At 40.7% G+C, this 14,779-nt stretch overlaps 1 protein-coding gene across 1 annotated transcript in view; it reads left to right on the top strand.

Annotated features, from left to right (window-relative positions):
* The window catches only part of CLMN (calmin), a 77,432-nt gene that overhangs the window by 45,133 nt on the left and 17,520 nt on the right, over window positions 1-14,779 (top strand). The window contains exons 2-5 of the mRNA XM_065839504.2: window positions 6,419-6,480; window positions 9,027-9,122; window positions 10,635-10,718; window positions 13,452-13,544. Coding sequence (XP_065695576.1) covers window positions 6,419-6,480; window positions 9,027-9,122; window positions 10,635-10,718; window positions 13,452-13,544 — 335 coding nt within the window. The remainder of the gene's footprint in view (window positions 1-6,418; window positions 6,481-9,026; window positions 9,123-10,634; window positions 10,719-13,451; window positions 13,545-14,779) is intronic.

The following is a 14,779-nucleotide window of genomic DNA, read 5'->3' as shown; positions in this document are numbered from 1 at the left end:
ATAGCAAATCCTGTTCATTTTCATGTACAGAAGGAGGTTTTATGTTCTTTGTACGGCATGTAATATACCACAAGAGGTGGTGTGCACAGTCTAAAAACCCCTTGCCAGGTCAGCACTTAAATCACTTGTTAAGATCAATTCCAAATCCATTGAATTTAACCTAATTACTACTTTGTCAGGTCCAGTAGCCTTCCCAGTAAACAATTATGTTTGTTTCATTCAAAGTGTTCAGAACTGTATTTCTCTTTTTTAAAATTGCCAAATTCTGTTTCATAAGTATATTCCTGGTATGTAAATGAGAAATTTTGTTACTCTGTTAAATATCATTCTCCACGTGTACAAAAAGTCATGACAACAAAGATGCTTCCTTGTGATTGAAGGGTACAGGGAGGGGAATCTTTACCATCTGCCAATAACAAATTACATTCCAAGGGGGAAAAATAAATCCCTCTCATTGGAAGCTATTTTGATCAGCTCTAATAGTAATATTTTATGTAAGATTTCTCTCCTAGAGCCCAGTAGAATTTATACTTGAATTCATCTTTCTAATGCTTTGGTAAGAGGAACATCTGTCTCAGACATTATGAGGACTGAAGCACTAAGTTTTTTAGAAATCTCATATTCATCCTTCAATGTTTGTCTGGTGCATGTAATCCTAATATACCAATTGCAGCAGTAAATACTTGGCTGTAACCAGACATAGAACTCAAAAGAAACCTGTTTAGCTGCAGCTAAGAAAATGTAATGCCCATGATCTTGTGATGTTTGTGTTCTGCAGCATGAATCTGAGTTTTAAAGAATTTTGAACCACTAAGACTCAGACTCTGCAACTTTGATGGAATGAAAAAGCCTCAAGCTTTCAACACCTGCCATAGAAATTTAATAAGGACCCTAATAAATGGGTCAGTTTCAACAAACAATTAACTTAACAACTTCATCTGGAAGACTTAGAGGCCCTGTTTCGTAGGAGGTAACTTGAGAGCAGTCTCATGTTATATAGTGTAGTTAATGTTTCCTTTAGAAAACCAGATTTAATATTTCATGTGCTCCAAATTACATCAAATTGGCATTTGGTACACAACAAAGCCTTCAACCCCTGTATAGATCAAAAAGAAAATTTATATTAATCTTTTAAGCTGTTTGGGGGTTTCTTGTGCACAAGCAATATATACAATTCCCAGGAATTCAGAAGCTTATAAAACAAATTTTGTAGGCAATTTGGATCAAATTATTCCTTATACTTTGATTATGTCATTAAAATTCACACTCCTACCAATATGGAGATTTTCTTTTAAGTACTGAGTACTCACTGAGCAGTGCAGCTTGACTGAACCATATAGACTTGAGAGGAAGGTGTTCATCTACATGTTGGTTTATGTTGTGAGTTATTTTTTCAGCCTCTTGTAAACATACAGAGTAGAGATTAAATCTGTCAGGGTTCATAGTTCAATGTGTTTAACGTAACTCTGTGTTAAGATGAAACAAAAGTAGAAAATTTAATTGCACTTTTCCCTGCCCTACTTTACACATTTCATCTTAAACTCTCCATTTATTGTGCTGTCACTAGCTGTCCCCCACCCAGTCTCCTTTTCTTACTCCCCATTTTTTTGGTCACAGTTCGCCTCTGACCACCCTTCCCAGGCCAGATGTGTTGCTTGCATATGCCCTGTCTTTTGTCTTTGCATCTGAACTTTGTCTCCCGTGTTGTGTTTGAACAGCACCAGGTCTCCCGGACAAGGATCTGTGTTTCCTTACAGCTGTCGATATCCTGTGCCCAACATCCACATCCTCTATCTAATGCCTGACTGCTTATTGTAACTAATGGCATGGCCTTTATTTGCCCATATGGCACATGCAATTGCTTGTACCTATATAGGCAAAAAAAAAGGTAGAACATCATGCTAGAATTCATGTGTCCCAGCTGCATTGTGTACAGAAGCTTATCGAGACAAATCTTAAAGTCAGATATCAACCTCTTTTTGCTGGTTTCACACCAAAATTCAACCTGGCTACTCAGTGCCATCAGTCTGGGTCTATGCAAAGGTACAACCACCTAATTAGAACAAAAATCTACAAAGTTCTCTTTAGCTAAAGATGTTGCTGGCACCCTTGTCATGATCTGTAAAAACAACATGGGCTTTCATTTCTGGAAACTCACTCTTTGGTGTTTGAGACATAGTAGCACAAGCTTGGAACATTACAAAGGAGCAATTTTAGGTAAAATTTATTTTCTAAGGTGTCAATCTGGCTTCCTTCATGGACATTAATTTCGCAGAGAAAACAGTATCCAAATTTGGTAGCATGATGACTGGTAACCAGAAACACCTAGGCTGAATCACAGTGCAGGAACACCATGAACCCCAGTTTAAAATCTAGTTCTCACTTTATTTAGTGGCCTGGAGTTTGGGTTTTTCAAAGGTAGATTGTTCAGTGTGTATTCATTAGAGATCAATTGATTGCTTGGCTGTGTGAGCTGGGGTTTTGGGGTGAGGAAGGCAGAAGAGCAGGAATTTGCACTTCCCAAGACTTAGGGTGGCTGAACCACGTATTTCATTGTGGAGTTAGGTTGTAGTATTTGAATTTCATACATTTGCCCATATATTTTTGTTGTTTAATAACAAGTGCCAGTTTCTTCAGATCTAAGACTTTGGCAGATGCTCTGATACCTCCAGAGCCGTAAAGGTTATGAGCTGGTTCTGTGGTGGGCATTGGTTACTGATGAGGTGGTTATGGGATGATTCTCCTGGCAAGTTATTGCCTCTGGAGCCAAGGGCAGTCAGGGCATCTTCTTTCACAGTTAGATGCCCAACACCCCGTTTGTGTCTTGGAAACTTGCTTAACATTAATAACAGGTCTCTCTCGTATCTATAGAGGTAATAACCTGTGGTAGAAATGAGGAAGCTGCCTTTTGTGCATGTTACAAAACTAGTACTTAACAAGATGCCTTGAAGGTAAGTTGCAAATGGATTTAAAAGCCAGCTTGGCCTGTTATGAAGGTTTTAACATCATCTGACGATGATATTATCATGGATGAAATGCTAATAGCTGTAGAAACAAATTTAAGTGACTTTCTGCTTTGCTTTGGGAGTAATATCCATGCATGGAAATCAAGCAGTTTCTGAAGCTGTGTAATTACACACAGACAAGTGTTCCACTCACATCAGCTTCCACATTTCATAGTTGCCCTGTATGCCCAGCCCCGTGGTGGTGTGCTCCAGAGGATTACTCCTAACTGGTTTTACAACAACAGAATAAATAGTATTTAAAAGCAAATCAATATTTGCTATCTCCAATTTGCTGTTGCACATAGAGGCTGTTACGGGATTGGCTTATTGGAGGTGTTGCAACAGTAGTGACCTTTGAGGAGGTTTGAAGGAGGAAGAAATGGCATTAGCAGTAAATACTGTGCCTCTGCAACATCTTAGACCTTACTGTGAATGCTTGTTGCACTTGAGCTTATTGGAAGAGTATGGAAGACCCAGCTTCTGTGTGATGGTCAAGATTTCTGTTTATAATTTTTCTCTTATGACAAGGTCTGAGCTGAACCAAAATGGGAATTCCTAATTTTTTACTAACTTCCAGTTGAATCCAACCCTCACAGCAGGCATCTTTCTTTTCCAGCATAGGATTTGTGTGCAGGCCTGCCATATGGTGTGTGCAATTATTATTTTATAATGGTGTTATTGCTCTCTAGCTGCCCAGTAAACCCAGTGCAGTTTCAGTAAACTATATACATAAGCATAGGAACTTTAGACTTGAGTGATTTTCTTCACTTTTATACAATAGTAGGTGCAAAGGAGAAAAAAGATTCCATTTAATTTATAGAAACTGTATAAAGTTTATAGAGTCTCTACAATCGTCTCAAATGAAAAGGTTGTGGAGGAGAGGGGCTGTCCCAAAACTGGGAGGTCCACAAAGCTGGTGAAGAATAACAGTTAAAGGCACATATCAGTAAATACGTGTGCTGAACTTTTCCCATTAACTCTACTGTTGAACATATGGACTGCATTAGGAGTTTGTCTGCCTTAGGGATTTTATATGCACATTTCCTGCCCTTTCCTCTTCCCTGTCCTGTTACTATTGCTTTAGACTTATAGAATCAAATAGTGACCATTCTGGGGTTATTGTTCTTACGGAAAGTGGTTGTTTGCTGTAGGACTGTTCACTGATTAGTGTCAGAAACCTGTGTATATGTGCAAGTGCTTTCCTGAATATGCCTGGGGTTTTTTTTTGGTGTGTGGACTTCCTAAAGCAGCAATACCAGCTTGGCTTGCCCATCCTTTCAGGCATATGTGCAACTTTGATTTGCATTGATGGCACAATTTCTGCAGCAAAATTAGGAGCCAATGTGTGCTCAGCTTCATGGATGATTGGTAAATAAACACAGCTCTCTTCTGTATCATTATTTACCCTGAAAATTAAGGTTACCAAAGTGATTGGTGAAAAATTGGACCCAAAAGCCTCTGAGGAAGTCAGAAAACATTAATTTTGCTTCTGTGTACCTTTCTGTGTTTCCTCTTTGATTTTGGTGAACACTGGAAGCCTGTATAGCCAGCCTATTTGATAAGGTCTGCTGTCCTCCCCGAAACCTGTCACTGCCCATCTGAGCATTCCTGAGCGCTTCAGACAAGCACAAGAAAGAGGTGGCCCCATGTCCTGCCCCTGGCTCCTGCGCCCGTCCTGCCTTCCTTGTGCACCAACACATGTCTTTAAACAAAATGAAGTGTGTCTGGGAGCAGCTCTGGCTTAACATTAACCTCCACCTGCCCTCAAAAGTTAATTTGAATGGGTCGGTGGTGGAAGTTACAGCCTGGGTGACACACAGCACTTGTACTGCTCAGAGCTGGGTGTGTGAGCGCAGGGAAAGCTGGTGCTGGGGTCGAGGTGCTGAAGGAAGGGAAGCCCAAGGAAGATGTGACATGGCTCTTCCTTTATTGTACTTTGAGATTTGTAGGTGGTAAATGCTGTGGGTTTTTTACAGATGCCCTGGAACCCTTATATAATTTGCAGTTGCATTTGGAGAGAGCTGTTTCAAATCTGTGTACATTCTTCTAAGATACTTTAAAAGAAAAGCCAACAGCAATAATTAGTTTGGCATTTTCCATGTTTTCTAAAGCACTTAAGGGGTAATGACTTTTTTTAACCAATCTTACATAAAATCAGGTTTTACAGGAATAAGGGGACTTACAAGGCCTGACATCGGTGACAGATGTAATTCATGCAGAAAGCTCTATTCCAATACATCAAAATAAGGAAAACAATTATACATATGATTAGAGGCTGCTGACCCTTCAGTTAAAATGATCAAAAAGAACAATATTAGAAGTTGATTTACAGAAGCTACTATTTAACTTATAATTAGTCTGACCAATATAAACAAACCAGATTTTTACAGAATGTGATTTCCCAGTAGATAGGTTAGCTATTTTTGTAGGTCTGAAGAAAGACAAAGTAGTTTTAAAATATATTTGATATGCTCTATGAGTAAATTGAAATACAGCATATAACGAGTTTTAATGTTTTCTTCTTCATAAATTGCCAGATTTCCTTAATTCAAGTGAAATTTGAGAACCGCTTGAGAATAATTGTCTCTAAAGTGAAATATTATTTTGTCAGTCTACTTCATTTATATTAAATATATGGTTTACTTTTTTGTATTAGAAAGTAAATGAAAGCTGGTCAGTAACAGGAATCCCCTCTTACACTTCTGGTGTAGTTCACTGTGGAAATGGATTCTGGAAATGGCTGATGTGATTAAAAACTCCTCAACCAGCCCAAGAACTGTTTGTACAGCACCCAGCATGCAGCACTTCTGGCAAGGATCAAGCACTCTTCATCTTATTGCAGTATAAATAAAATCATTCTTCAGTGTAGGGACTTGGAATTTTCATTTTAAGTGCACTAGTTAAGGGTTTGGGAAGATGAGATTTGATGAGGCTTTTCCATTCATAAGAATGAAGACAGAATTGTTGTGCTGGCTAATGCAGTCCTCCTGTTCCTTGTGCATGCAAGTAAGTACATTGGAATCCACGCCAGCCCAATTTGCATGAGGGTGTCAGAGCAATAATCCTATAAATTGACATAGAAGGGTCAAGCTAGCTGCTCAGACATCACTGGGCAGCTGTGCACAACTTGTAAATATCCACCTCTCAAAAGCTACACTGAAGATTGCAAAACTAAGAGAGACTTCTTCCTGTGTTCTTTAGAACACATCTACAAGTATATAGCTCATGTCTGGGCAAAGAAACTGAATGAAACACCACAGCTCAACCTTATGTCTGCTGATTTGGAACATATTTATTTTATTTACAGGCCTCTCATGAATTCCAGCTTTTTGGCACATCACTTTTTGAAATTTCCTACCAGCTTCCCCTCTTCTGGAAACTTAAGTGCTGTTTTTTGTTTTTGATATTTCTAGTGGAACGGGAAAATGTACAGAAGAGGACCTTTACCAGATGGATAAACCTACATTTGGGGAAGGTAAGACTGACAGTCTTGATATTGAGATACAAGAGCACAACAGTAGACAGAATGCAGTTAATTCCCTTTCAAATAGTTAGAATTTGGAAGCAAAGTTGACTTTTGTGCATATGGGGAGGCCTGGAGGAGAATGAGGGGAAACCGAAAGCATGTTTTTGGGTAAATGAAAATTGCTTTTCAGGTGCAACAAGTACTTGGCTGGCTTTAGTTCATCTCAGGTGCATTTAAGTCTTCAGTACTAGTGACTGTTACCACGAGGCTAGAATTTTCCCACAGAACATACCCACATAAAATCAAATGTGGTTTAGGCTGCTCTGAGGTGACAATGTTTGTGTTCTTCCCTGGACTGGAAGTTTGAACATCTGAGGCATCATGGCCAAAGACAGATGTTCTTCAGGACCTGGCTTCATCCCAGATCTGCAGATGGGCAACATTACTTCTGTGTCAGTCATGTCAGGGGGGGTGCTCTATGATGGGATCTTTACATATCTACTTCTATGACAGAACTAACTTTTGGACATCACTTCATATTTTAAAGATGTAATTGTTCTTTTATCACACCATAATATGTCTATTAAACCGAATTTATTGTTATTATTGATAGTAGACAAGTACTAACTCTCCTGAGTAGTCTGCCATCCAGATGATTTCCCTGCTGTTGAGGATGAAAAGACAAAAAAAATACTGAGACAGCAGCAGTGCTTAGTGAAGGATCAAGGAATGAGATCAGATTCCTGATCTAGACAAAGTCCTAACTCAGACTGGAGTTTGAGCTTCACAGTGCTTTTAGTACCTGTGGCTAAATTTCATAAAGTACAGACTGGGACTAAGTTTGAGCTACAAGATGGCTCTCAGTCTAGCTCATGTCGTTCTTGGGAGGTGATCGAATGTCAGACATAGTAAAGGGGTTTTAGAAGAAAGGCATGACATGTGTAGTTGCTTAAGTTCACTACTCTGCAGTGAGTGTTGCTGAAGGAATAAAGGGACACTTAAATCTCACTGGAAAAGCAGTGTAAGGCTAGTTGGAAGTGTTTTGACTAGCAATTGCTCCCAAAGATCCCTCAGAACAAAGACAGTGTTAGGCAATTCCTTTGTGAATCAGACTCTAGGGCTTGAAACTAACTGCAGTTTTGGTAAAGTGATTGTCAAATATGTGACTGTGGAGAAGGTCTTTGATTTACAGAAGGAATTAGATCATGCAAAAGGCTGTAGGGTGCTGTTAATTCTGCTGTGCTGAGAATATGAAGTCTTAGAAACTGTGGGCAGGTAGAACTGTTTTCTCTGGAGTGCATACACATTTTTTTCCTCCCTAATTCACCAAAAAAAAATTGTCTGCTGCTGTATTTATGTTTTTCCTGGAAGAGGCATAATAAACATATCCGTGTAAATAGTGAGAGCTTCCCTAAAGCTCTCTCTAATTACAGGTGGACATTCTCTAATTCCCTGAGGACATCCACTGAGGAAGGTGGCTTCTGCTTTTATCCTCAAAAAAGCAGCACTTCTTGCAGAGTAGCTTCTTTCTTTTATGGCAGCAGTGAAGTCCTCTTCTTGTACTTCTTCAGGCTAGTTATGGTGTGGTGTGTCCCCTTTTGGAGCAGACCATCCCATTTGGGTCATCTTTTGAGAGGATCTGGCTTTGCTGGTCACAGGGTAATAGGGAGCAGTCTACATCTGAGTTCTGGTTGTTCTTGTCTTACATACTGAAAGAATAAAAAAGGTTTGGGTTTGAGGCTTTCAGGTAGGTAATTTAATTTTGAAATGAACAGTACTTTGCTTTCTTTCCATGTGGAGCATTGTTTAGTACTCTTGACTGAAGACTAGTAAAGAAAATGTATGGTCCCAGTTCACCAGAAGCAGTGCTTAACTGAGCAGTAGTGCATTGCACAACCAAAGATAAAAAGATTAGGCTCTTCGGGGACACGTGAGTGAGTGACAACTGAACAGAGCATAATTGCAGCAGCCGAGACTGCCCCTAAGGGCTGAGCCGACTTGGCCGTGTGCCTCATATCACACACATCATCAGACACCTCAGTGAAGCAAGGAGATAGATCTCTTTGGAGGAGTTTGCTGAGAAGAGAGAGACACAATACAAGAAGCTGCTATTTAAAGTACTTAGAAAATACTGGGGAACAGAATGGCACCACCAGAAACTTTACAGAGAGACAGGACATTGTGGTCGGCTTGGTCTCAGGCTTATTTCAGCAAAAAGTGAGATTCGCTTCTGCTGGAATTGTCTTAGACTGAGAGATCAGCACCCAGCCCTTGGGTGGTCACTTCCTAGGCAGAGTCATTAGGGTGAGATTCTGGTGTGGGAAATCTAGAATAAGTCATTGTCTGATCTCAATTACATGAGCACTAAATCTCAGTATCAGCTCAGACACTCCTAGGACGGAATTGCCACCAATGTGAAGAATAGTCCGCCCTTCCTGCAGGCTTAGAATTATTTCTAGTATCTGTCTTGTCAAATTCTCCTTCTTACTCTCTGAAATCATGGTGATGTACCAAGCAGTACTCTTTAGAAGGTACCTGGTTTCTTTTCTTCACAGTGCAAGCCTCCTCTGAAAGTGAAGGACTTGTTTGTTGATATACAAGATGGCAAAATCTTGATGGCCTTGCTGGAAGTCCTGTCAGGACAAAAGCTGGTATGTATACAAGAGGGAGAAACCTCCATAGGTATGGAGCTCTGTAATGTTACGAGCAACAATGTATGGACATCCAGAGAGTATGGTGAATTTGGTCCTGTGTCTTGAGTGTAGTAATGAGCATGACAGCAACTTTGTTGTGATTTCCTTATGTTACAGGCTGGTGTCCTGAGTTGTAACTTAGATTTCAAGGAAATACACAACAATGAGCTGTAAATGGTGTGTGGTCAGTGTAAGTGTTCTTACCCCTCAGGTTTTTTAACATTTCAATACATTAATGCTCACATATTCTGTTTGGAGATCACCCAAGTCACATTACCAATAAAATATACATTTGCAGTATTATTTTTTAATCCATAAATAATGTTTCTACATGTCTAAGATCATTATGACACTTAATAGGTCTGCTGACGGTGGCTGTAGTTGCGAGTTTAGGTCTGGTATCCTGGTTTAGGTTTCATTAGTCTTACTGATGGCCTAAATCAGAAGTGCAAAGTTTCACTTATCAGAATCTATTTCTCCCTTCTTTTGTTTGTAAAAGCTGTGTAAAGTTCCAGTTACCAGAAATGGAAACACCCAGTGCAAATATAAATGAGAAATTACAGTTGATTTAATGTTTTCTTTCTACATCAATCTTGTCAGCAAGGATGCTCTTCTATGTGGGTGTCGCACTTGGATAAGAGGAGAGACCTGTTCTGCAGCCATTTCACCACCGCAGACACACTCGCAGTCACCTGGTGATGCTCTGCAGTGACAGAACCATCTCCATGCTGCAGCATGAATGGCCACGGTGGTCACACACTCAGAACCGCCTGTGTTTTTAACATTCTTGCAGTTTTGGGGAGCTGTAGCAGCAGCAGCAGCAGTGTCTCTGTGTGCATTCACACAGATTGCAGTGAGAGCCAGTCTGGAAAGGGGAAAACCCATCATGGCAAACCCCGGGTGTGCCCTGGCAGTTCAGGGAGGAGGATGAGGAAGGAGAGATCAACTGGCTGAACTTCTTGTGCTGGCAGTTGAGTGTTTGGGCTCACATGTGATAAAAGCAGTGTGCCAAAGTGGCATTGAGGGGAGACAGGCATGCAACAGATCTGTTTCATTTCTGTCCAGATGAAAGCTTCTGCCTCCCACCTGCCTGTGCCTGCTATGGAAACTGCTCATGCGTCCTAATTAGGATTATTTAATTTAATTCAAGGGAAGAAAAAAATCTATTATTACACATTTTCAGGTAAATTTGATCCTGTGACTGAATGTGGTTGGGGAGTGATTACACAAATAATCAACGTGGCAGGTCCAAGACAGTGATAACATCTGGAGAGCAGGAAAGCTGGTTGTGAACCCTGTTTTGCTACAGCGAGGGCAGATCATGTAGCTGGAACACTGTACTAATCAGAAAAGATGGCAAGATTTCCTTAGCTTTATTTTGCCTCTCTATCTGTAGGTTTTTTAAGCTTTGTATGAAGTGGTGAATAATTGGACCATTTTTGAAAACAGCATGTCTCTTATTTTTTCTAGATGCACGAATACAAATCTTCAACTCATCGCATTTTTCGTTTGAACAACATAGCCAAAGCACTTAAGTTCTTGGAGGACAGTAATGTGAGTATTTTCAAAGGCTGGTCTGAATACCTTCTCTTGATGTATATTGCAAATTGTAATTGTTGTAATTGTGTTTAGTCTGACGCGCTGCATGTACATAAGAGCAACGCACTGCTTAAAGGCTCTGTGACTTAGCAGCAAGGCTGAAAAGCACAAGAACACCTATGGAGTCTAAAACAAGGATTATTTGTTCATTTTATAATGTAAAAGTTCAACAGGATCATAGGATCAGGAACCCAATATTAAAAGAAAATAAAAAAGAAATGCAAGTAATCTTTATGAACTATACCTTAGTGGCATTACTTCAGTTATGCTGAAGGTAGATGACCTTCTTTCATCAGAAATACTTTAAGTATTACAAATCATGTATTTATCCAGTAAACTACTGCAGCAGCTGATCTGGCAAGAGAAAATTAAATCTGGGAACATGACATAAATGCGTAATTCCAGGAAACAAAACCTTACAAGGACATAGCTTCCCTCATAGTCAGTGTGGCACTACTGCAACATCCATTCCTCAAGTTGTAAGAGACCAAGCAAAATCAGACCCTGTAGCCTGAAATGGTTCAATCCTGTTTTTCTTTTTTGATTTCTCCTATTAGGGCTTTATTCCAAAGCCCTGTGTATGCCACCTCTGTCTTGAAAACCCTCTGCCTCTTGAAAAGTGTTGGGAAGCAATGGTATCAAGAGAAGTCGCAGCCATATCACAGCTCATACACCTGGCATACCCAGATCTCTCAGAAAGAGAAAACTAATATCAGACCATGTCCCACAAAAGACTGCAGCATTCTTGCAGTACTGAAAGATCCTTTTATCTAGTATCTGCAATAAAGTTTTGCAACTTCCCCAGTATACTCTCTGGGAAGAAAGTGTAATTGATGATCCTGTTGACTCCCAGATGCAAGTATTCTATAGAGTTTAAACTTCATGGGTGAGGAGGGATCTGGTGTGTGCACAGGGGCAAAACCCTGTCTGGCATGGAATGGCACAACAGTAACTGATGCCACTTTGCTGCTTACCTGCAATGAATTTCCCTCTGGCTTCAGAGATCCAGCATCAGTGTGAGCTGTGTAGGAGAGTCCCTGCAACCCCAGCGCAGGAATGAGCATGATGTGAGACCTTAGCAGATCTCTTACAACCTGATAGATGTGGGAGGTTTAACCTCCTTCGTCTTTTTCCCCAAGACAGGGATGTGAAAGGTCAAGTTGTCCAATAACTTCCAGGTGTTCCCAGTCTCCTTTTGGCAACTCCACCAGTAGGGCTGCTCTGGCCCTAAATGTGTATGTCTACCTGTCCTGCTTTAGAACTGCTACAAAATATTTTGCAAGTTCTCAGATTTCTTAACAGTTTCCCAGTTGGTGGTTTCTACCCAAATCCAGCTAAGACCTACTGGCAGATGAAGTTTTTTTCTCTCTGTTGATACCAGCGTACTGCAGGGCTGTAGCTGAAGCGTATCTGATTGCTAGGAGCTCACTATGGTACAACCTAGAACCTCAGTGAGCAAGGCCAGGCACGGGGAGCTTTGGACACAGGTGGCCTTTTTATTAGTAGTGCTACAACACCTACTTTTCTATGGATTTGTTGTTTCCTTATGAATAAGCAGCCGGTATCTTCTAGCTGGTTATCTCTGCTGTGCTGGGTGACAAACATAAGCAGCACTAGCAGGACAGAGCTGACACCGAGAGCAGTCTAATGATAAATGCCACTTGCTCCGCGTTTTGGAGAAACTGCTTTTAAAATGTACAATGTCTTAATGGTTTTCCCATGCCAAATACCTTGGAGCTGGCAAGAAATTCGAGGCTTGAAATACGACAGCTAGAGGTGTCTTCTCGCTAAGATTGAAAACTGTTGTGCGAACCACTAGATAAAAAGTTACTTTGCTTTCCTTTTTTCAGTTTAACCAAACCGGTTAGTGAAGGGTGGTGATGAAAGTGTTGGCAAAATGCCTTGGCTGCCAAGAGCTTCAGGGTTAGATATTAAGCCACAGTGGGTGGAACCCGTCAGCAAACGCTTCCGTGGAACTGGGGCAGCAGGGTAAAGCAGTGCTAAATAATTCATCATGTACAGGATTTCTCAGTGATAAATGGGCTGTATACTGGGCTTTAAATTGCTCTGAGTGCCCTGTGCAGTGCTGGCAGCTTCCTTGCTTCCTCCCTCCTCCATGACCTTTGCCAAAACCAAGTCTGTGTTGTCTAGGAGAATAACATCCTGATGTTATCAGGTGGAAGAAACCTCAGTGTGGGAAAGTCTAGAGTTTGCCTGGATTAGGCAACCCTATCCTTTGCTAAATGATTTAATCAGAACTCTGTGGCAAGCTGTGTGAGGTGAGATAAGCAAGGAGGAAAGAGGTGCATAGCAAAACAGAAGTAAGCAGATCTTATTAGGATTTTAATTTTTTGTATGAGAATTGACTCTACTCTTTGAGAATACGATCCAGTGGAGGGAGCATTATCTTGTTTTATTTTTGTATGGAGGAAATATATTTGTGGTTTTGGAGATGTAGAACCAGGCTCACTTGTGTTCTGCAGACTGTGCTGGAGGCTTGAAACGAGTTCCATGAGCAGGGTGGTTGTGATCAGGGCCAAATTATCATTAACAAAAGATTTGAGTCTTGCTTTTTGGCTGGCCAATCAGTAGCAGAAGTGTTCTGGACATGTCCCCTAGTCTCAGTGCATTGTTTGCATTTATCTTGCTTCTTTGAGCTCAGCTCTGAATTTATTATCTCTTCTACAGGTAAAGCTTGTTAGCATCGATGCAGCAGAAATAGCAGATGGAAATTCCTCTCTGGTACTTGGACTAATATGGAATATAATCTTGTTTTTTCAGGTAATAAAACCTGAATACTTTAATCATAAGTGAACAATCTTCATGGTATCAATCTATTCCAGCTGAATGCTGATTTTTAAACCTAAAGAGCATAATTAAACATGCTAAACCTGATCTTTTCCCTCCTAATATACGCTAATTTTATACATGCAGCTATGCAGCTGCTTTCATTTTACTTCATTGGACCTATTTTGGCATAAATAGAAGACAATTTAAGCCCTCGTTTGACTTGGATCGAAATTAGAGCTTCAGATTACTACTTTCCCTTCTCTCCTGTGCCTTCTCAGGGTTCTACTCCAGATTCCTTGGATGTGAATCAACATCTTGGGTTTGGTTCCAGGTCACAGTTTATTTTCAGTCGCCTTTCTGGATTTGATCCAGTGTGGTGGGAAATTCCATGTAGAATCACTGATCTCCAGAGACTTACTCAACAGGGCAAAAATTCACAACTGATGTAGAGGGCCAAATGAAAGATCTTGAAGGGCCTGGAACTGATAAAACTGTTTTGAACCTGAAAATTGATTTAGTCCAGGCTTAGTTTAAAACTGCTCCCTAATCTACACATATTTTGAAAATGCACGTCTAGACAATACCAAATTCTAATGAACAGAGAGAGATGGAGGGAGGGTTCTGCAGCTCTCGTAAGACTGGGAGGCTCTTTCATTCTCTTGAGCTCGTTTCAAAAACGGCTATAGGTTTAAAAACTAATCTCGAAGTTGGGCTGGTGATGCTGTCCCTGGCTGAGCTAATCACACTGAGCAGTGGTGCACAGCACCAGCCTGGCCAGATGGACTTGTAGGCAGAGATGCTGTGACAGAACCTGTCAGCCCGGCAGCAGTGGGAACGAAGGACCGAAGAGCAGCAGGGTGGATAACCTGGACTCAAATACCAATGCTGACCAGGACAGGAGTGCTGCTGCAGGTCTTGACTGAAAATATTTAAACTCAGGCAAGTCCTGTGAAGAGAAAGAACAATTTCAGTTAAACTGACTTGTCTTTCAAGGACATGTATCTTTTCTTTTTGTTTAACATGAATTTGCTCAGTTCAGCCTGAATCGACACCTTACCCTACCTGTTTCCTGGGGTCGCCACTGGGCTGCTGCTGCCTGTCACACCCGTGCAATACAAGTCGGGAATTATAATGGACGGGCCTAAAATTAATTACCTCTTAAAATTCAGTTACAGCGCAGTTATCTTTAAAGTCTGAGAGAACACAAGCACTGAGTTCTGCATGTT

The sequence above is a fragment of the Patagioenas fasciata genome, chromosome 5 (assembly GCF_037038585.1).
Source record: "Patagioenas fasciata isolate bPatFas1 chromosome 5, bPatFas1.hap1, whole genome shotgun sequence".
In the NCBI taxonomy this organism is placed as follows: Eukaryota; Metazoa; Chordata; class Aves; order Columbiformes; family Columbidae; genus Patagioenas; species Patagioenas fasciata.
Note: the sequence above shows the minus strand (reverse complement) of the source record. Positions and strands in the feature narration are given on the sequence as shown.